Source organism: Leucoraja erinacea, chromosome 4 (assembly GCF_028641065.1).
Source record: "Leucoraja erinacea ecotype New England chromosome 4, Leri_hhj_1, whole genome shotgun sequence".
Lineage (NCBI taxonomy): Eukaryota > Metazoa > Chordata > Chondrichthyes > Rajiformes > Rajidae > Leucoraja > Leucoraja erinaceus.
In genome coordinates, this window is record NC_073380.1 from 186,833 (window position 1) to 210,864 (window position 24,032).

At 44.8% G+C, this 24,032-nt stretch overlaps 1 protein-coding gene across 1 annotated transcript in view; it reads right to left on the bottom strand.

Annotated features, from left to right (window-relative positions):
* LOC129696078 (oxidation resistance protein 1-like) overlaps nucleotides 1-24,032 on the bottom strand; it is a 239,933-nt gene that overhangs the window by 165,557 nt on the left and 50,344 nt on the right. The window contains exon 2 of the mRNA XM_055633485.1: nucleotides 186-271. Within this exon, the coding sequence (XP_055489460.1) occupies nucleotides 186-202 (17 nt within the window). The 5' untranslated portion in view covers nucleotides 203-271. The remainder of the gene's footprint in view (nucleotides 1-185; nucleotides 272-24,032) is intronic.

Genomic DNA, 24,032 nt, shown 5'->3' on the forward strand with positions numbered 1-24,032 from the left:
AGATGCTGCCTGACCCATTGAGTTCTTCCTGGTTTTTGTAACTTATTATGAAAGGAATGTTCAAAATAATTCAAATTCCAAAAGTATCTGAAAAACAATATTTTTGCATTAATTCTTTATTTATAAGTGTAGCAGATTAATATGTATGCTGTTACTTCTACATATAAAATGTTGAACCAACTGACCTTTTGGTGCTGAACATGTTGACAACGCTTTCGTGTAAGTTTTGGATCTCATGGATAGAGTCGGTGCATCGCCACCTTCAATTAGCCTGATAAGAAAAAGGAAACATTTGAAATAATGATACTGGAATTTGCAGCATTTTTGCTTTTCTTTCATGTACAACTAGACAAACCGATGAAATGTACTTATTATAATAGAAACTGGAAGCAGATTGAGACGAGTGATATGGTTTATTGCTTCATTTCTTGCACAGTGCCTTTGCAAATTATTTCTGCAAACCTGTATCTTAGTTCATTCAAGAGTGTTATTTCCAGGAAAATTGTCCATTTAAATATTTTTTTGGCATGTTGAATCTATCAAAGTAACTTTAAACCAGCCTAGTTGACAGCACCAGCTTCACTTGAATCTGACCTTGAATCAACTTCATCTATGTTAGTACACATCTTCTAACCTCAGATTTGTATGCGTATATGTGCACACACATATATTAGCACATATACGCACGCACGTATACATACATATATATATATAGGGGAGCAGGATGTAATCTGTACTCTTATCAGAGTACAGCTCTTATAAGTACCTAGACACAGATACAGGCAGCAATGATGACACTAAATAACCTTGCATAACAAAGATTTCTCATCAACATATCACATTGATTCTCAATACTTATTTCTCCAGTGAAAATCAGTGCAGTTGATACAATAAGATGGCATTTCTCCAAATATTACAGCCGTTGTGGGAAGCGAGTACCATGTATAATTCTGAATAAAGCTCCAATTTGTGGATCAAGCTCACAGTGAGATTTAAGACCTGCTGTGCGCTTGTTGTGCAAGGGGAGAGAAGCAGAGACTAGGATCTTTTTTTTTTAATGCAGCTGCAATAGTTTAAAATGTGTTACAGTTGTTTGCTGCTTTTGAAATGAAGTGAGTCACATTAGCGCAAAACTGACTGGTTTGTTCATACTGCTAAATAAAGGGATGTGTCAAAGAAGAGCCACATTGTGCAGTACTGCAGTGCAGAATGCTGGCAGGAGTCTTCATTAATATACTTCACATGGAGACAGAAATGCGAAGAGTTTCTGAGCAACACAAACACCTGAGATGAATATTCAACACTTCTTTATGGAACAGTCACGATAAAGAATGCAGACAGGCTACCAGAGTAAATTGCCACACCAGCCCTTTCGTTTCAAATAGTACAGATGCCAATTTGCTCACAAAAATGTCTTCAAATCACAAAGATATATTTGTAACACAACTCAAACTACGTGCAGAGTAGTGCAGACGAGGTAGCTGCTGACGTCAATTCCTCTGCAACACTGATCTAATACCTGCTCTGCCACATTGAGCCACACCAATCTTGTTGACGCACTCTGTGAACCTCACAGTAAATCAAGTCTTGGGGTATGAAGGGCTTTCTGCTTCTCACCATCCATCCATTCAACCTGGCCTATTTAAAGGAATCCCAATTACATGCAGATTTGTTGGATATCAAGCAAGAGGTCTAAATATTCAGCAGACATGTACTGGGTTGCATATTTCAGAAAAGGCAAGATAAATGCAGTGAAAAGATGGGTGCTCTGGGAAGGAATGAGAATTTAATTGTAGTCCTTCCGCCAGACCTGGAGTAGGAGGAGTTGATGAATTGAAGGTTGCAATAAGAGACTGAAGGAGGGTTTTCCAATCAGGAATCCATATGGCAAAGCCATAAATGACCACACAAGCATTCCATATACAATAATTATGAAGGCTTTCATTCAATGAAGAGTTATTAAAAAGAATAATTACTGGCTGAATGTTCACCTGGTGCAGTTTTCATGATTAATTCATTCTCAGACAACCAACAGGTGCTTACCACAGCATCAAGCTAGTCACTTGAAAAGTGACATCTCCTCTGACCTTGAATCAACTATGTTAGTACTTGCTCTTCTAACCTCAGAGATGTGTGCGTGCGCATAGCTCCTCAGATACAATGCTTGGATCTGACTCCATTATGTCCCTACAGCACTATATATATATCTTATCTATCTATATTACTAAATCCCTGTTCTTGACCGCTTTTGGCCGTCTGTGCTGCAATTTCTGAGAGAACACCGCCACCTACGGCTGTCATTTTTGGCCACCTAGCTCAGAGCCCCCTCCGCCACATGTGTGCTGAGGATTTTTCCCGTCGATGAAAAATGACAGAGATATTAATGTTTTTACAAAATTCACCATTCTCTCTGCTGCCCCTGCTGGAGGGAGGGACAGGGACTATAAAACCAGGAAGTGGTGTGCCTCAATTAGTCTCTGCAAGATGGAGCTCTGTCAATTAGTCTCTGTCACTCTGAGCTCTGAATGACACTGAACAAATGTCTACATCACTGTGAGTACCCTTAATGTGGTTTGAAAATGAATATATGGTTAGTTTGAAGTAAAAAAGCACTGCCTGCAAATGGTTGTTTGGGTTTGGGTTGAAGTAAAAAGGCACTCTCTCTCTCTCTCTCTCTCTCCCTCCTCTCTCTCCCCCTATCTCTCTCCCTATCCCTCTCTCTTTCTCTCTCTCTCCCCCCTGTCTCTCTCCTTTCTCTCTCACTCTCCCTTCCCCCCTCTCCTCTCTCTCTCCTCTCCCCCCCTCTCTCTCTCTCTCCCCCCCCCTCTCTCCTCTCCCCCCCCTCTCTCCTCTCCCCCCTCTCTCCCCTCTCCTCTCCCCCCCCTCTCCCCTCTCCCCCCCCCCCCTCCTCTCCCCCCCCCCCGCCACCTATCCCTCCCTCCCCCCCCCCTATACCCTTCCCCCCTCCCCCCCCCTCTCTTCTCCCCCCCCCCCCCCCTCCCTCCCTCTCCCCCTCTCCTCTGCCCCCTCTCCTCTGCCCCCTCTCCTCTCCCCCCCGTCTCCTCTCTCCCCTCTTTTTCTCCCCCTCCTCCCCTCCCCACTCCCTCCCCTAAAACCCCCCTCCACACACCCCAACCTCCTTCCCTCCACCCTCCCTCCCCTACCTGCTCCCCACCTCTCCCCCCCCCTCCCCTCGCCTCACCCCCCTCTCAGCACCCCCCCCTCGCTCTCCCCCTCTCCTCTCCCCTCCACCCCTCCCCCCCACCCTCGCTCCCCTAATCCCCTTCCCCTCCTCCCCCTACCCCTCCCCCCTCCCTTCCACTCCCCCCCCCTCCCCCTCCCTCCCCCCCTCCTCCCCCCCCCACCCCCCTCTCAGCATCCACTCGCTCTCCCCCTCACTCTCTCACCCTCTCTCTCTCTCTCTCTCTCTCTCTCTCTCTCTCTCTCTCTCTCTCTCTCTCTCTCTGTATGTCTGTCTGTATGTCTGTATCTGTGTGTCTCTCTCTCTCTCTCTCTGCCCTTCTCTCTCTCCCCTCACTCTCTACCCCCACCCCACCCCCCTCTCTAGATGTGACTGCAAGTTGGGGGCTATGTGTCAGTAGATAGGGTGGTTATGGGGTAAAAGGAGCAAATGAATAATATTAATATAATATCACGGGGGGTAATTAGCGTGAGTGCGGGGGGGGGGGGGGATAGTTAGCGTGTGTGACGCTGCATGCCGCCTCTCCCCCCCCACAACTGCATGTTGGGGGAACAGACCCAACGGGTCTGCACTTGGTCTAGTATATTATATATATATATATATAATTTTCCAATTTTCATGCCCCCTGTGCTCCCCTTTCTCTTCTTCCAATTCATCTCCAGTTCTCTCATTGTTGTCCCCTTTTCTATATTCTCCCTCCATCCCCCACCTCACATTTGCATCACTCTCTCCCTCTTGGTTCCATCCAACTTTTGCTCCAGCCTGTTAGCTCTGACGGTGACTAATGGGAACTATAAATGTACTCCAATGCAAGGTTACCCTAAAAAGATAACAAAAATAACAAGCTTTGCATTTATTTACACATGTGTGCAGAAAGAGAGTAGGCACTGATGTGTTTGTGCAAGGACCCTTGAACTTCCAGTAACTTGATGCTACGTTAAAGGTGACAACAAAACCAGACAAGTGAAGGAACTATCAATTTTAAGTTCAGAATTATAATTAAAAAGTGTTGTACAAAATTGTTAATGCGTGTGGGATTAAAATTGGGGCTGAAGTGAGTTTTCCAAGTAACTGTTTTTCTTTTCTATTGCCAGTTCATTTGAGACCATCAAAAAGGAAAACGCCTCTTGGTTGTACAACAATAATTAAAAACAAATACTGAAAAAGGAGACGATATCACAGTAGAGTTGGAATCATTACAGCAGAGGAGGCAGCCGTTTAGTCAACCAAGCCAATCCATTAATTACTATCGATTGGTTATATAACGAGCAAATAATGAGCAACAGATAATTAGACTGGGAGATGATGTGGTCAAAAGACTTGGGTGCATACATGGCCTATAAAACATAGAAACAGAAACATAGAAACATAGGGTGCATACATGGGCCTAGCCTGCACCGCCATTAAGGCTGACAAGGCCGCCTTCTCTCCATACCCCCTGATCCCTTTAGCCACAAGGGCCACAAAACAGACCAATGAAGAAACTAAGTGGCAGAGACCAGAGATTCACCACTCTCTGTGTGAAAAATGTTTTTCTCATCTCGGTCTCAAAGGATTTCCCCCTTATCCTTAAGCTGTGACCCCTTGTCTGGTGAACCTTCTCTGCACTCCCTCTATGGCAATAATGTCCTTCCTCAGATTTGGAGACCAAAACTCTTAAGACAAGGCCGCAGAAGGAAAACAGACAGAAGAAACAAGCGACCACTTGTGCTCAATACATCTGGGCCTACTGGATATCCCGGTTGCTATCCATTTTAACCCCCTTTCCCATTCCCATTCCCATGCTGATCTTTCAGTCTTTGGCCTCCATTGCCAGAGTGAGGCCATGCTCAAACAGGAAGAACAGCATCTCATGCTCTGCTTGAGCAGCTTACAACCCAACGTTATGAACATTAAATTCTCCAATTTTAGGCAACTCCTCCACCCAACCCCCTTTCCCCTCCCCCCTCTCTTCCCTGTGCCCCACCTGGATGCACCCCTTCTCTCCCACCATCCCACATCCCACATCCCCTTCCTTTTCACATATTCCTTCTTCTGTCATTATATTTTATCTTACAGCCTTGTCTTGTTTTCATCTCTGACCTCTGCCCACCCCTGGTAATCAACACCCTCACCTGCATGCATCAGGCTTTGACGTCCAGGTATTTCTTTCTTGTTGAAGAAAATCATTGGAAATAATAACACAGCATATTGCTTCAGAGCGAATATGATGGAGATTCATAGGGATGTAATGTAGACTTATATTAATTCAGGTTGCCGCTTGCAATATTATGATTCTTCCAGCCACTTCCGAATGATGAGGTGGGTGTCAATCATGCGAGATGCTTGGTTTTTTGGATAGCATTGAGCTCTTAAACATTGCTGAAGCTGCACTCTTCTGGGCAAGTGGAGAGGATTCCATTTGGTGCTGACTTGTGCAAATTGAACTGAACATTCTGCAATCACCTGTGGACATTTCACTTCTGCCTTTCCAATGAATGGATGGTTAAAGCACTAATTGAAGATGATTAGGGAGAGGACAGTGGCCTTTAGTTTAGAGATACAGAGTGGAAACAGGCCCTTCGACCCACCGGGTCCGCGCTGGCCAGTATCTCTTTAATCCGTTTATCTCTCTGTATCTCTTTGCAGACATTTTGCCTTCCCACATACCTTTGCATTGCCAGTAAATATACACTTCATCCATTCAGCAAAGCCATGAATATAGATAGAAAAATAATTACGGTCTCAGCACTGATCTCTACGCAGTGATCCTATGATGACCAGCTTTTCAGTTTGTTGACGAGCTGGAAAGGGTGCAAAGATTTACAAGGATGTTGCCAGGGCTAGGGGATCTGAGTTATAGGAAGATAGCACCTGCCTCTGGCAGCTTGTTCCATACACCCACCACTCTTGCTATAATATTGCTGGGACTCTATTCATTGGAGCACAGAAGGATAAGGGGTGATCTTATTGATGTGTATAAAATCATAAATAGATTGGGTAAACAGAAACATAGAAATTAGGTGCAGGAGTAGGCCATTCGGCTCTTTGAGCCTGCCCCGCAATTCAATATGATCATGGCTGATCATCCAACTCGGTATCCTGTACCTGCTTTCTCTCCATACCCCCTGATCCCTTTAGCCACATGGGCCACATAAAACTCCCTCTTAAATATAGCCAATGAACTGGCCTCAACTACCTTCTGTGGCAGAGAATTCCACAGAAATGTTTTTCTCATCTCGGTCCTAAAAAAAATCCCCTTTATCCTTAAACTGTGACCCTTTGTTCTGGACTTCCCCAACACCGAGAACAATCTTCCTGCATCTAGCCTGTCCAACCCCTTAAGAATTTTGTAAGTTTCTATAAGATCCCCCCTCAATCTTCTAAATTCTAGCGAGTACAAGCTGAGTCTATCCAGTCTTTCTTCATATGAAAGTCCTGACATCCCAGGAATCAGTCTGGTGAACCTTCTCTGTACTCCCTCTATGGCAAGAATGTCCTTCCTCAGATTAGGAGACCAAAACTGTGCGCAATACTTCAGGTGTGCAGTAGAACCTCCTATACTCAAATCCTTTTGCTATGAATGCTAACATACCATTCGCTTTCTTCACTGCCTGCTGCACCTGCATGCCTACTTTCAATGACTGGTGTACCATGACACCCAGGTCTCTTGCATCTCCCCTTTTCCTAATCGGCCACCATTCAGATAATAATCTACTTTCCTGTTTTTGCCACCAAAGTGGATAACCTCACATTTATCCACATTATACTGCATCTGCCATGCATTTGCCCACTCACCCAGCCTATCCAAGTAATCTTGCAACCTCCTACCATCCTCCTCACAGCTAACACTGCCCCCCAGCTTTGTGTCATCCGCAAACTTGGAGATGTTGCATTCAATTCCCTCGTCCAAATCATTAATATATATTGTAAATAGCTAGGGTCCCAGCACTGAGCCTTGCGGTACCCCACTAGTCACTGCCTGCCATTCTGAAAAGGACCCGTTAACTCCGACTCTTTGCTTCCTGTCTGCCAGCCAGTTCTCTATCCACATCAATACTGAACCCCCAATACCTTGTGCTTTAAGTTTGTATACTAATCTCTTATGTGGGACCTTGTCGAAAGCCTTCTGAAAGTCCAGATATAACACATCCACTGGTTCTCCCTTATCCACTCTACTAGTTACATCCTCGAAAAATTCTATGATTCATCAGACATTATTTACCTTGTATAAATCCATGCTGACTTTGTCCAATGATTTCACCACTTTCCAAATGTGCTGCTATCACATCTTTAATAACTGACTAGCAGTTTCCCCATTACCGATGTTAGACTAACTGGTCTGTAATTCCCCGTTTTCTCTCTCCCTCCCTTTTTAAAAAGTGGGGTTACATTAGCTACCCTCGAATTCTCAGGGACTACTCCAGAATCTAAAGAGTTTTGAAAATTATCACTAATGCATCCACTATTTCTGGGGCTACTTCCTTAAGTACTCTGGGATGTAGCCTACAGATTTGGGTTCCTCCCTCACCAACGGTTCCTGGGGTAGATGCACAGAATCTCTTGTCCAATGTAGGTGAATCGAGGACCACTGGACTTTGGTTTAAGGTGAAGGGGAAAAGATTTTATAGGAATCTGAGAGGTAACTGAAGAGTGGTGGATGTATGGAACAAGCTGCCAGAGGAGGTAGTTGAGGCGGGGATGATCCCAACATTTAAGAAACAGTTACACAGGTACATGGATAGGTACATGGTACATGGATGATCAGCCATGATCACAATGAATGGCGGTGCTGGCTCGATGGGCCCAATTGCCTCCTCTTGCATCTATTGTCTGTTGTTTGGAGGGTTATGGACCAAACACGGGCAGGTGGGACTGGTGTAGCTGGGACATGTTGGCCGGTGTGGGCAAGTTGCGCCTGTTTCCCCACTGCATTACTCTAGGACTCTATCATAATTTTCCTGGCTCACAATTTTCAGTTCTATCCGGGCTAATACTTTAAAACCTGTGACATGAGACTATATTTTTGAACATAACCTTTTACTCAAACACACTTTTCAAATGCCTATTCACACTCCAGGTACACTACATCACCCAGTTCACTTCTATCCACCCTTCTTAAAGAACTATAATAAATTAGTTAAACATTAGTTTTCATTAAACTATATTGACCATTGTCGATTTAAAAAAATACCTTGCTTCTGCTGGCTTAATGATGGATTCTAGCATTTGCTTTCACCCCTTGTTTGAAGCCGCAACCATTTCCTTATTTTCCATTATTAACTCCCCAGTCTCAGCCGCAATGGGACCAATGTTTACCTTGCCTGTGTTTATCTTGCGGAAGCACTTATTGTCTGTATTTGTTTTGTTTGCTGTGTAGCTTACTCTCAATCTATTTTCAATCCCTTCATTGGTTTCTCAAATTTTCCGCAATCTTCTCGGCTACCGCAAATCTTTCCAATATTTTTGCCTTTTCTTTCAATTAACCCGTGTTCCCCCATTTTGTAAAACATCGTGAAGCAATGTGTGACTACTCTGGCTGAGGGACAAATTTGCACTTTACCCCGAATGCCTTGAAAGCATCCCCATGAGCCAAGCTGCCCAAGTCCTGAATTACTGGGTTCTGATAGGATCTGCAGTAGAAGATGAACAAAACAATACAAACAATGTTGCTTGGCCTCTTTCTAATCAATTCACCCATTGCAATTGCATCCGTCCACTGATGCATTGGTTGGACAGCACCTGCACAGTCCTTATGAAAACAGTCCTGGCCTCATACTGAGGATTCCATTGCATAGCGTCAACATTTTGCAAAATGGGATAGAATATACTTGGTAGCAGCTCACAAACTGTGATCTTGGAACTCAGTACCCAACACAAGGGTTGAAGTACCTACATCATTATGATTGCAGTGGCTTAAGGTGCCACCATCTTCTCTGGGGGAAATTACAGATAGGCATTAAATGTTGACATAGCCAGGATACCCACATCCTAAAAATAAAATGTGGGATTGATATGGAAGCATGATATAATAATTTATTGTTATCAGCTAAAAATGCACTCATTAGGTATCAGGCAAGGTATGTCCAATGCCAGATACTTTAAGTATTGAACAAAGATACAGCGAACTCCCATTTATCGGCAGATAATCCAGATTTAAGGATGGCTGAGATTTGTGGTTCAAATATTCTCGATTAACCAGTGAGCAAGCAGTAGGTTTGCCCCTTGTTTACGAGTCCTCAATCGCAAAGCAAGAAGGTCACTGCATCCCAATTGGGAATTATCATATGGAGCATTGTTTACCTGGCAGGTGGAAGGAGGCAATATCACGAGACCTCCAGCAAAAAAAAGTACAGTAACATTTCAGAGCTCACTAGAACAAGAGAAAGATATAGCATGAGTAGTGTTGCTTTTTCACCTGGAGAGCAAAGTGTTCCATAACAAATTGCAGAAGATTCCCTCCACAATTAACAAAATGCCTGGCAGAAAGATCATTCTTAAGGTGTTTCCAATTATGTTGTATATTGTTGAATCCCAGCCAAAAATTATGTCCTCTACTTTGCAGGTAGATAAAAATGCTGGAGAAACTCAGTGGGTGAGGCCAGGCACGGAAATCGCTATCAAACTATGTGGGGGGGTAGGGGGACAGGGGACACACAATTTCTTGGAGGCCGCGCCCGCATGCGCACACTCACACACACGCGCGAGGCTTCGGAGGCTTCAGTAATTACAGCTCAATCCAGCGCTAAATGCAGCTCAACTCTGCCTGTCTCGCCGGGTTAACCTACAGCCCTGCCTGGATTGACGGGACACCAGCCTGGAGTTGTGGAGCTGGAGCTGCTTCTCCGCGCTGGCTGTAAACCCGGACTGTCCTTCCCGTAAGTCCAGGCAGGGTTGTCTGTTGTAGGTTAACCTGGCAGAGTTGAGCTGGGTTTAGCGCTATTTCTCTGCGCTGGCTGTGGGCCTGGGGACACATCCCCATCTGATTCCCGACGTCTCTGGCCACCACTGGGCGTGGGGGAGGGGGGCACTCGGGTGGGGGCGAGGATGGTCCAGTGGCGGTTCGGCAGCGATTGCAGCGCCGGAGAGCCGGGATCGATCCTGGCTGCGGATGAGGCGCAGGTCTGTGTCCGGGCTGCCGATTAGTGTTTTGGCACGTCTCCCTTCTCCAATCACCACGCTCTATCCTCAGTCCCACCCCCTCCTACTTCCGCCTCTGACCAACCTCCCTCCTCCAATGTGATCGTGCTGAATCATCATGTTCCGCCCCCACTGCCTGCTGACCGACGTCTCGTCCAATTGGTGCCCTCGATCAGCAGTCCCACCCCTACTGTCTCGGGGAAAGCGGAGATTTCACCAGGTTTTAAAATCCGGATTACAAAAAATGTGGGGGATCATTCCCCTCCTCTCTACAGAGGCAGCACAGATGTATCATTTGTGAAATGCATTGCGCAAGCTTCTAGGACAGCACCTCACAAACCTGTGACCTCTTTTACCGGGATGAATAATGGCTGAAGGTACATGGGAACACCACACCATTCATTCTGCCTTGGAGACGAGCCCAGCAGATGTGTCAGAAATAGATCAGTCTCCAGCGAGCAGATTGCGGTTCTGCATGAAAGGAGAGATGATTAATCTCAGCCATCGGGGAGCCGACATATGTTTTCCCACAAAGTATACACTGAGGTTGGTGAAGTTCAGGAAGCTATAGCAACAGTTCTGCCAGCCAAGCCATAGTGTAATTATTATTTCCATAAAGCCCGTGTGGCGGAAAGCAAGTCCCGTTGTCTCTTAAGGTCTCCCCGGTGGCCAATGCCTCTCAGGCCCTTCTCTTGCCAGAGACCCATAACCAAAGCATGTCCCCCTGATGCCCGAGCTCATCATTGCCAATTTCAAGACACTCGGCCAGGAATGTGGTACTCTCTCCAGCAGCCGAATGACAACCACACACACGGCACTGCAGCGTAGTGGTGGAGTCGCTAAATCAACATAAGACACCAAGCAAGAGAATTTAGATTGGAATTATGGTTTTAACTTTGCTTTATTTTCATGCAAGTACTTTGCCCTTTGAAATGATTGAAGGACTTTTATTTTGAAAAATAAATACAAATCCTTCAAAACCAATGCTGAATAAAGCTATTTCATTTGTCTGTTATGTGGAAAGGCCTATATTTCATGTAGGATGAGTTACAGACGAGTGCGTCCTTGTGTTTTGGCATGTGTTAGACTGAGGTTGATGGTTAATGTTTGAGCTGGAGTAAAGAAAGAATAGAAGTATAAGATCAAAGTAATTTGTTCCTTCATAATACATTTCCAAAAATGAGTTAATCACCATTTCCAATGTTGTTAGAATTTACTGTTACCCGAAGGCACTTTTCCCTGTCACATCGTTGGGCTCCAGTCAGTAACAAGGATTCTATCAGACAGAAATCCAGACTCCTAGCAACTGTTTCCAATTGCCTTGAGCTCTTCAAGCATGATGATCTCTCATATTTGCATGTTTACAAATCTTTACTTTTGTGAAAGTCTCCTTCCGTCTTTACTGGCCATCTCTTTCATTGTGATTGGGTCAAGTCATGAGGCTTCATGTTGCATTAGCAGACCACTCAGCGTGAGAAAATGGTTTTAGAAGTATCACTATTTCCTTCATTGGTCTGTCAGGGAGCACTGCTGCTTAGTGCAAAGGCCTGTGCCATCCATTATGTCTTCTTTGCTGTGAAATGCCAGGCCCTCAGTAATCATTGTTGGCAGACCACTGATAGAGACATAGCCATCGTTGGATTTCTGTTAAATCCGTAATGAATACTGATGCCCTCTTGAATCTGCTGGAAAGTGCTGGAGGAACTCAGCAGATAGGCAGCATTTGTGGAGGAAATGGACAGGCTACATTTTGTGTCGGGACTCTGCTTTGTCCAGCACTGTTTAGCAAACTTGCTCTATTACAAACCTGCTTCAGTTTTTTTACAATACACACAAACATACAGGCAGAGAAAAGATCTCTATAATTAAAAGCCTTTGGCTGATGCAGTCTGAAGAAGGCATTTGATCCATAACGTTGCCTGTCCATTTCCTCCACAGATGCTGCCTGGTCCGTCGAGTTCCCCCATCACTGTGTTTTGCTCAACATTCTACCATCTGGTGTCCTTAGTGTCCTTTTTGCTTCCTCGAATCTATCTTGGAGCATTAATAAAAACTTATATCAGGTTAAGTTTGCTTCAGTAAATGTAGATTGAGGGCAATACTGTCTTTAAGTCTCAGAACGTGTCTCCACCTTTGACTGATGACACACACTGAATGCTGTTCATGCTGATGAACACTTCAATCAGTACTTTCCAGGTCGTCCTAGCATGACATTCCATTCAAATAACACATTGGTGCCATTACTTCACAGCTCTTCTGACCTCCACAGAGCCAAAAGATCTGTTCAGATATTTGACTCAGACCGTCATCACGTGCAAAGCTGGTTAATGACGAAAGATGTTTGCCATGAGGATATTTACCCTTTGGCAAGATGATCAGCAGGTGGTGTGAGTCCAGCCTGATACAATAGAATGCAAGGGTGAAATAAGCAGTCTTCAGAGAGTGGGGTCTGATCAATAAGGGAAATCAGTGACATCTGTGACAATGTTTTACCTCTATGACACTGTGAAGGACAACTGCTAACATTGCGGATCAGAAGGCAGACCCTTGGTTCAGTTACAAGGCAGGCTCGCTTTCTTGTCAGCAATCTTGTGGCAGGGTAGTAAAATGCTCCAAAATCAATGAATGGACTTGAGAATGGTGGGCAAAATCGGTAATCCATTCCATGATTAACAGCAAAAAAAACTGGATGACTGACTGCAAACTCAGGTGCTTCTACCTGCTGGGAAGTGTTTAAAAAAAACTGCAGATGCTGTAAAGTGGAAATGAAAGCAGGAAATGCTGGAAACACTCTGCAGGTAATGTGGAGAAACGTACTGAGCCAATATTACAAGTGGATGACTCATTCTGATGTGGACCAAGAAAGTGAGTTACTTGAGGTAGCAGGATTTCAGATCGTGTTCAGAAAGCTGCAATAAGACCAGGCAGATTAAGTGCTGATCCTCAAGCCTACATTCGGCCTCGTCATAACAATCTAGAAGATTGCAGACAGGTCAAAGTGAGAGTGGAATGCACAGTTAACGTGGCAGACAACAGGGATCATCCAGTCATGCTGTTGACTAATCGGACATGTTCAGCAAAATGATTGCCAAAGTTGCATTAAGTTTTTGCAATCATAAGGACACCAGACTGTGAATACCAATGGCAGCATGGATTAGAGGAAATTAATGGGAATTTAAGATTTATTTTGCCACTCAAATAGGTAGCAGGGGTTAAACATAGAAACATAGAAAATAGGTGCAGGAGTAGGTCATTCGGCCCTTCGAGCCAGCACCACCATTCAAAATGATCATGGCTGCTCATCCAAAATCAGTACGCCATTCTGGCTCTTTCCCCATATCCCTTGATTCGCTTAGCCCGAAGAGCTAAATCGAACTCACTCTTGAAAACATCCAGTGACTTGGTCACCACTGCCTTCTGTGGCACAGAATTCCACAGATTCACAACTCTCTGGGTGAAAATGTTTTTCCTCATCTCGTTCCCAAATGGCCTACCCTTTATTCTTAACTGTGAACCCCCCTGGTTCTGTATTCTCCAACATCGTGAACATGTTTCCTACATCTACCCTGTCCAATCCTCTAATCATTTTATATGTTTCTATAAGATAACCCTCTCATCTTTCTAAATTCCAGCGAATACAAGCCCAGTTGACCCACTCTTTCATCATATGTTAGTCCCACCATCCCAGGAATTAACCTGGTGAACATACGCTGCACTCCCTCAATAGCAATAATATCCTGCCTCAAATTAGGAGACCAAAATAGCACACTCCAGGTGCTGACTCACCGGGGCCCTGTACAACTGCAGTAGGATCTCCTTGCTCCTAAACTCAAATCCTCCTGCAATGAAGGCCAACATGCCATTAGCTTTCTTCACTGCCTGCTGTACCTGCATGTTTACTTCCAGTAAATTCCTTAGAGGTTGGAGTAGCATTCAACACACTGGGTGGCACTTCGATGGCAGCCTCGCCACCAGTCTGTCTGTCCTCATTGTCTTTTTTTCCTGTTGTTTTTAGTGTGTTTATAAAAAGTATGTGTTAATGTTCTCTGGTTTGTTTTATGTGGGGGATGGGCGGTGGGGGGGGGGTACTTTTATTTCAAATTTCTTACCTTGCCAGAGATGTGATTGTTTTCCGGATCGTATCTCAGGTCGCTCTGCGGCCTAACATCTTGGAGCTGGAGGCCTTGCTTGGGACTGACTTTGAGCCCCACCGCGAGGCGAGTACTTACCATCGGAGCCGATTTCGTGCCTGGGATCGGACTTTAACATCAAGGAGCTTGCATTCTCGGGTATGAGACCGATGTCGGGAAGCTCCAAAAGCTGCACGACTTTCGACTAGCCCCGACCCGGGGTAGATTGCCTGGCCGGGGGGGCTGAGATTCCCCCGTAATGTAAGAGCTTAATCGCACCAACGAGGAGGCCCGCTACCGACTCCCGAGTAAGATCATCCCGTCAACGAAAGGTTAGAGGCCCCTGACCGCTGGAGGACAAGGAAGGGAAGAAATTGAATTTTTTTTTTGTCTTCAATCACAGTGAGGAATGTGGAGGAGTCACTGTGGTGAATGCTTATGTTAAAATGTATTTTGTGTGTTCTGTTGCTTTGTATTGACTGTATGGCAAATCAAATTCCTCGTATGTTGCAAAACATACTTGGCTAATAAAGTATGATTATGATTAAGAAATATTGAATGAGGACTTGAGGAGAGGAGACCAGACTGTAAGATGGTGGAACAAGAGCTGAATAAGAACAAATGAAAATGAGCAGGATGGGGTCAATTGGCCCCTTCTCTATCATTGCCTGGCCGGGGGGGCTGAGATTCTTCTAATGAAAGAAACTTAATCGCACCGACAGGAGGCCCGCTACCGACTCCCGAGTAAGATCATCCCGTCAACGAAAGGTTAGAGGCCCCTGACCGCTGGAGGACAAGGAAGGGAAGAAATTGCATTTTTTTTTGTCTTCAATCACAGTGAGGAATGTGGAGGAGTCATTGTGGTGAATGCTTATGTTAAAATGTATTTTGTGTGTTCTGTTGCTTTGTATTGACTGTATGGCAAATCAAATTCCTCGTATATTGCAAAACATACTTGGCTAATAAAGTATGATTATGATTAAGAAATATTGAATGAGGACTTGAGGAGACCAGACTGTAAGATGGTGGAACAAGAGCTGAATAAGAACAAATGAAAATGAGCAGGATGGGGTCAATTGGCCCCTTCTCTATCATTCACCTTGTGTGCATCTTCTAATGAATTAAACAAACACAACACCTCTTCTGTGAAATGGAAACACAAGGAAATACAAATACTGACATAAAAAAGGGCAGAAATGCTGGAGAAACTCAGTGGGCTGGGCAGTCTCTTTGGAGAATATGAATAGGTGCCTTTTCGAGTCTGAAACGTCACCCATCCAAACAACATTTTTTTTGATTCACATCTCCTCGAAAACGCAACGCGACGCCGTAACGGTGACATTTTTACATATTCCGGCAGAAATTTACCTCGTGATTTCAAAATTTGAACATTTGATTCATTATTTCCGGAGTTTTCGGGGAGAGGGGAGGAGACTGGGAGGGAGAGGAGTGGGGAGGAGGAGGGGGGGGAGAGGGGGGGGGAGAGGAGAGGAGGGGGATGGAGAGGAGGGGGATGGAGAGGAGGGGGATTGAGAGGAGGGGATGGATGGGGATGGGAGAGGAGGGGGATGGAGGGGTGGGGGAGATGGGGATAGGGGGTCCTCCCTCTGCTCCCCACTCCCCCTCCCCCTCCCCCCCTCTCTAGCCGCACCTGCACAGTTGGGGGTTATGCGTGAGTGTACGGGGGGGGGGGGGGGGGGGGGATGGGTTAAAAGGAGCAAATGTATAATATTAATATAATATCAAGTTTAGTGAGTGTGTGTGGGGGATAGTTAGTATGTGTGATGCCGAAGGCTCCCCCTCCCCCCCCCCCGGCCACAACCGTGCATTGAGGGGACAGGACCCCTTGGTCTAGTGTCCTATAACATCCTATTAGGCTACGCAGACGCGTGTGCCTTTGTTTATAGTTAAAAGCTTGTTCTCAGATTGAGCTACATCATTTTCAAACTCAACATTAAACCATCACAATCTAGTCACTGTTTCCAAGGGACTGCTTTACAATGAGATTTTAAATTTATCCTTTCTTGTTGCAGTTAAAAATCTTAAATCACCTGTTCGTTAGTTAGTTTCTCACTATAGTGATAAATAAATCTATGTTGTATACATTCCAGGAAGACATTTTCTACATCATTAGTGTTTTAATTACATTTGCCACATTTATGTTCCCATGATTACTGAATACCCATATTTCTAATTTCCTTATTTATACCATGTTTGACATCACAATTACTATTCAAAGGTTGATAAAGATGTCCCAGCAATGTTTTCTGTCTCAAAGAATCAGAGTAAGAATCAGTATGGAAATAGGCTCTTCAGCCCAATTAGTCCACGCCGACCAAGATGCCCCATGTAAATTAGTCCCGGGTGTGGCTGTCCCACCAAACCTTTCCTGTCCATGTATGTCCAAATGTTTTATAATTGTTGTAATTGTCTCAACTACTACCTCTTGCAGCTTGTTCCATATATCCACGATCAGCTGTGTGAAAAATCAGGATCCTATTAAATCTTTCCCCCCTCACCTTAAACCTCTGCCCCTAGTTCCTGACTCTCCTACCCTGCATTCATCCCATCGATTCCCTCATGATTTTATACACCTCTATATGACCATCTCCTCAGCCTCCAGCACACCAAGCAATAAAGTTCCTTGCCTGCCCAACCTCTCCCCTATGGTTTAGGCCCTTGAGGCCTGGAAACATCCTTGTAAATCTTCTCTGGATTCTTTCCAGCATAATATTTCCTTTAGTAGAATTACCAAAACTGAACGCAGTACTCCAAACGTGGCCTCACAAACGTATTGCGGTTTGCGGAGCTCCCAACGCGGGCGGCGCTGATCAACAACGCGGGGTCCTGCGACTCTGCCCGGCTCGACCTGCGGACTCGGGAGCTGCGGACACCGGCTGCGGGAGGCGGCTGATCGGGAGGTCCGGGCCGCTGAGGAGGAGGATGTTCACCGTCGGGGATCGGCGTCGGCGTTCCACTAGCCCGGCGTGAGGGCCTGAACATCGGGCCACCTGGGGCGGCGACTGCGGGTGCTCGGAAGGCCCCGACCACGGATGAACATCTGGGAAGATCGGAGGGGAGGCTGGCTGGACAATGGTGCCTTCCTCAACTTGGTGCCACTGTGTTGTGTTGTGTCGTGGACTTTCTATGTTTGTGCTTTTTTTTTAAATATGGTTTAATATTTATTATTTATTTATTTTTATGATACTGACCGTAAAGGGAAATTCATTTCGTTGTCTCTAATTGAGACAATGACAATAAATTTGAATACAATACAATACAATTGTACAACTGTAACATAACATCCTCTATACTCTAACTGATGAAGGACAATGTACCAAAAGCCCTCTTTATCACCCTATCTATTTGTGGCATCACTTTCCGGGAACAATGTACTTGTACGCCTAGATCTCACTGCTCTAGCAGACACCCCAGACCCCAGCATTCATTGTGAAGGCTCTACCCTGCTTTAGACCTCCCAAATTGTAACACCCAACACCCAAACTCCATTTGCCATTCCTCAGCTCACTAACTGATCAAGATCCCATTGTGATTCTTGATCACTGTCTACCATATCACCAATTTTAGTGTTGTTTGCAAACTTACTAATTATGTCTTGTACATTCTCATCCAACTTCCATATCACTATATTGATATAGAACATAGACACAAACAGGGACAGGCAGCATCTCTTGAGAGAAGGAATGGGTGACTTTTCGGGTAGAGACCCTTCTTCAGACATAGAAAGTCCATTTTGTACAAACATTCCAGGAATGTATTTTTTGCTAACTCTGTCAAAATCCTCTCTCACTGTACTGATTTTATCCCTCTTTATTCTCCTTTTTGCTTGCACTTTCTAATTTCCAATACCCTAGAATATTTAGTTCCCAGTTTTGGTCACTCAGCAGCCACACTTCTTTAATGGCAATTGGATCATTCCCATTTACAGCTCTTTATGCCATTAATTCACCCACCTTACAATGGCACGTTATTTGTCACATACACAGGTACACTGACATTTATTTTTGTACACAGTTCAGCACAAGTATCGCCATAAATAAGCACTTGCATCTTAGATAAGCATCTCAGATACAGTACAAGCAGCAGCACACTGAGACAGTAAACAGAGTCACCAATTTTGGCGCAATTTTCAAGTCCAAGTTTGTAAGTGCAGGGTTCTTGACCTGACCATGAAGGCCAGATGTCCTGATGGTGTTGTTGGGTCAGCCTGTCCAAGTGTAGCCATTGGTGTCCCCACTAGTGCTCCACCACTGTCTGATTCATATGCGTGGCCTCTTGGAGCGGCGCCCAGACCAGACTTCTGCAGGGTCTCCAGTGGCCCGCCCCACCCTCGATACAGAGCACTCCCTCCTACCGCCAGTCTGCTTACTGCCCTCCATCCGACGCCTTCCACTCCGGGCAGGTGAGCCGGGCCTTCCAGACCGATCACCAGTGTGCAAGCTAGGCCTTCCAGGCAGGTTCCTGGTCCGAGTCCTCTGTCTGTGGCGGGTGAGCCAGGCTTTGTTTCAGATGCAGTTGATTTAGATATTTTGCCTTTAATGTGTGGGTTTTTAATGTACTTGGAATTAACTGAAGGCTTAAGTCCTTTTTTCAACCAACATAGATGCGACAGGATAGATCCCGAGATTCTCTGAACTGTGCCATTAGATTCCTGGGGTTGACGGTGCTGACCATGGACTCAATGTGCTGTTCCTCATCTTGCCCCTCCCTTGCTGTGTCCTCATGCAACCATGTAGTCTCAAGCTCGCTGAATAGCTAGTTCAGGAGGAGATAACCTTAACCCCCAAAACACATCCTAGGAGACAAAGATGACAAGAAGTTGTGTTTCCTTTTTTGCATCAATGACATAAATAATAATGTGTTCAGCAGCAAAAATTAAATATGGCATGAATCCACAGCCTGGAACTAGGGAATTGACTATGACTGTCATAGTCCAAGCATGTGAGAACTTGTATATGAAGAGTTTGTAATTCAGTAATGGCCATTTTATTAAAGTGTTGCTCCTCATGCTGCACCTGCAACCACCCCATAGATGTTGCTCCTCAAAGCAATGTGAATGGAAGCCTGGGTCACTCCAAAGACTTTTCCTGTCGTTGCTGTGGTCACTCTGATGTCTAGGTTTGATTTCTGAATGGCAGCTGAAGGGAAGCACATGTCACAAGTGATTTTTATTTGCAGAGTCTCTAGACTAAGCAGTCAGTTCCAGAGGGCTACAAAAATACCCCCCAAAAAATCTTTGGTTACGAGTTTGACTTTAAATAACAGAACCCCAGAGCAAACAGCATTATATAAGCTAATTTGTCTGGAAGTAACGGCTGACATTCATTTTGTGATAACCCCTCTAGAACCATTGTTGGATAATTGCTGATGAAGCCTGTAACAAATACTTCACCCATTCTGGGATGAAATCTGATGAGTATTGCTGGGATGAAATTTTGGTAGAAATGGTTGCTGTTGATGCTGGCCTAACTCAGTTAGTTCTCAACCACATTGTGCTAATTTTCCTCAGAGCTCTAAGATCCAATTCGTAGGCCAAAAAGCCAGCAAAAGCACATAAGCTGGTTAAGTGAGTGAGGCAAAAGATAAGCAGATAGGCTTACATTACATTTTATCACGCTGATTGGAAATAAAAAGCAAAATATTATTTCAACAGTGAAATTACTACATATTACTTAACATTAATTAAATTACTGATTTATCATGGCACCATTAAAGTGTATACGTTTTTCCAGCAGAAAGCTTAACAATGTTTAGCAATGTTTTAATTTCCCAAAGCATTATTTAGTTGTTGTTATCAGCGAATCATTCCAAATCAGCTTGAGGTAGAAATTGTCCCCTTAGGAATGTCACTGCACAATTAACCCTCCACTGATCATTGCCTATTATACTCTCATTTGCTATTTCAAATGTCGCATGTAAAATATGTTATGAACTACTCATGTGGAAACCAGGAAGATTTAGACAATAATTCATGTAGAAACAAGGAATTGCACATGCTCAATTACAATAAAAGACACAAGGAGTCTGGAGTAACTCAGCTAGTCAGGCAGCTTCTCTGAAGAACACGGCTAGATGGCATTTGGGGTTGGGAAAAGTCTGAAGAAGGGTCCTGACTCGAAACCTATCCATGTTCTCCAGATATGCTGCCTGACCCATTGGGTTAATCCAACCCTGTGTCAATTTAATGTAGCTGTACATTTGGATCAAGTTGTAATTCAGATTCATAGCGTCATCACATTATTTAGTTGTTATGAACAGTTTGGATCCAATGGGCTTTCATAGAAAACTAATTGTACACGTTAATAATAACCGGGAACTGAAATGATGTAATGTCACATCTCTAAAGGGAGAAATACAGTGTATAGAAACATAGAAACATAGAAATTAGGTGCAGGAGTAGGCCATTCGGCCCTTCGAGCCTGCACCGCCATTCAATATGATCATGACTGATCAACCAACTCAGTATCCCGTACCTGCCTTCTCTCCATACCGTCTGATCCCCTTAGCCACAAGGGCCACATCTAACTCCCTCTTAAATATAGCCAATGAACTGGCCTCAACTACTCTCTGTGGCAGAGAGTTCCAGAGATTCACCACTCTCTGTGTGAAAAAAGTTCTTCTCATCTCGGTTTTAAAGGATTTCCCCCTTATCCTTAAGCTGTGACCCCTTGTCCTGGACTTCCCCAACATCGGGAACAATCTTCCTGCATCTAGCCTGTCCAACCCCTTAAGAATTTTGTAAGTTTCTATAAGATCCCCTCTCAATCTCCTAAATTCTAGAGCATATAAACCAAGTCTATCCAGTCTTTCTTCATAAGACAGTCCTGACATCCCAGGAATCAGTCTGGTGAACCTTCTCTGCACTCCCTCTATGGCAATAATGTCCTTCCTCAGATTTGGAGACCAAAACTGTACGCAATACTCCAGGTGTGGTCTCACCAAGACCCTGTACAACTGCAGTAGAACCTCCCTGCTCCTATACTCAAATCCTGTTGCTATGAAAGCTAACATACCATTCGTTTTCTTTACTGCCTGCTGCACCTGCATGCCTACCTTCAATGACTGGTGTACCATGACACCCAGGTCTCGCTGCATCTCCCCCTTTCCCAATCGGCCACCATTTAGATAATAGTCTGCTTTCCCGTTTTTGCCACCAAAATGGATAACCTCACATTTATGTATGTCTTACTCTTCTTCTTATGCAGTCATTCAGGATCAATGATGACTTCCTTCCGACTGTTTCTGTGGGTGCTGAAGAGACTGATGAACAAATGTGGACCCATAATCTCTAACCACAGGCAGGGCAGGATGCACCTGACACTAAGGGCAGACTGGAAGTTTGAAAGGAGTTGTGTTGTTTCCATAGTTTACATTTTCAAGGTTGACCAATTATTTCCAAGTTCTCAGTATCATCCTACAGTACTGGTCATCTCCACCCTTCTCTCCCCCACTTGACTCATCTATTGATGAAGAGGGGTCTGAGGAAGGGTCTCGACCCAAAACGTGGCCCATTCCTTCTCTCCAGAGATGCTGCCTGTCCTGCCGAGTTACTCCAGCTTTTTGTGTCTATTATCTATTGATCAACCCCTCGTCCCATAGATAAACCTTTCACTTAAAAAGACACAAAGTACTGGAATCAGGACCTTTCTTAAACTCTGTCACCTGCCCATGTTCTCGAGATGTTGTGTGATCCACTGATTTATACCAGCACTTTGTGTCTTTTTTTATAAGCCAGCATCTACAGTTCCTTGTCACTTGTTTGTAAACCAGCATCTGCAATTCCTTATCACTTCTTAGCTCTGCCACACCACTTCCCCTCACCACTTTCCACCAGTTATCCCTTCTCTACTCTTTCACTCTGAATAAGGGTCCCAACCCAAAATGACATCTGAAGAAGGGTTTCGGCCCCGAAACGTTGCCTATATCCTTTGCTCCATAGATGCTGCTGCACCTGCTGAGTTTCCCCAGCTTTTTTGTGTACCTTCCAAAACGTCATCTGTTAATTTCCTTTCATGTACGCAATCTGAACCGCTGAGTTCCTCCAGCATTTTCTTTTTTTGCTCAAGATTCCAGCATCTGCAATTTGTTGTGTTTCCTTGATAAAGTTCCACAGTAGAACTCTGGAAAAGGTGGGTTCCTTGCCACAGTTCAGAAGCCATCTCCCAATGAAGGAAAACATAGAAGATGAAATGCACCATCATTTTTAGTGCACCAGAACAGCCTGTGGCTCACTAAGAAAAAAGACACTCGAAAAATAAAAATAAAATCAGACTCGACACTAAATCTCACTGATGGATTTGCAGGAATAGTGAGGAAGGCTGTCAAACCACACTGTGAAATATTGATCAGCCACAGAAATGTGCAGAGAACTGGCAGATAGATTTTAATCAGAGTAACTGTGAGATGTTGCATTTGGTGAGGTCAAATGTAATAGGAAAGTACACAGTTGGTGGCAAGGCCCTTAAGAGCATTAATATACCAAGGGATCTTGGGGTCCAAGTCCCTGAAAGTTACAACACAAATAGATAGAATGGGAAGGAAGCATATGGTATGCATGCCACCTTTGGTAGCGGCACTGAGTATAATGGGCCTGTCCCACTTAGGCGACTTTTTAGGCGACTGCAGGAGACTATGCAGTCGCCACACGGTTGCCACATGTTCACGGGTGGTAGACGGGGCGTCGCCTTCATGGTCGTGAGGAGTTCCCGCATTCTGGGAACTAGTCGCGGCCTCATTATGGTCACCATGAATTTCTCAACATGTTGAAAAATTAGCGGTGACTAGAATGAAGCCGCCGCCATGGAGAGTAGAGATGACTCTCGAGCCGTAGGTGGGTCGCCAGGAGGTCCTAGTGGGTCGCCAGGAGGTCGAAGGTTCTCGTAGGTTGTAGCCGGTGCTGACCAGTGAATTTTATTGGCTCTTTGGGGAACAAAAAGGTAAAGCAGTAGTTTTCAGAACCAAGGATAACCGATCGATAATGTTAAATGTCCACTGAGCTTCACAGCCTCTTAAAAGTTATCTCCACTCCTTCTCCCCCTTCTCCCCCCTCTCTCAATGGACTTACCGTACACTGTGCTTTAGCCGCCCATTTACAGCGCCAACCTTCCTGTTCATCGCGGTGTGTGTCTGTTTCACCTTGGCTTTGCACCATGTGAATTGTTTAGACAGCGCTCCCTCCACTTGCCCTGTCCCCCGCCTGCATAACGGGCTGGTGAAGGAAGCGATGTGTGTGTGTGTGTGTTCCACTCTGACAGTCGCCGTTCCAGTTGCCAGTTTTTCAGGCAACTGCTGAAAAATGGTCTAAGTAGGACAGTCAGGAAGTCATGATGCAGCTTTTTTGGTCTTTGGTTAGGCAGCATTTGGAGTTTTGCTTACAGTTCTGATTTCTGCATTACGGGAAGGGTTTGGATGCTTTGCAGAGTGTGCCTGATAGGCTCACGAGAATGTTGCCTGGATTATAGGGTATTCGTAATAAGGAGAGCTTGGAGATGACGAAACAAGGTACAGGGAGGAAGTAGAACAACTGGTGGACTGGTGCGGCAAAAATAACCTGGAATTGA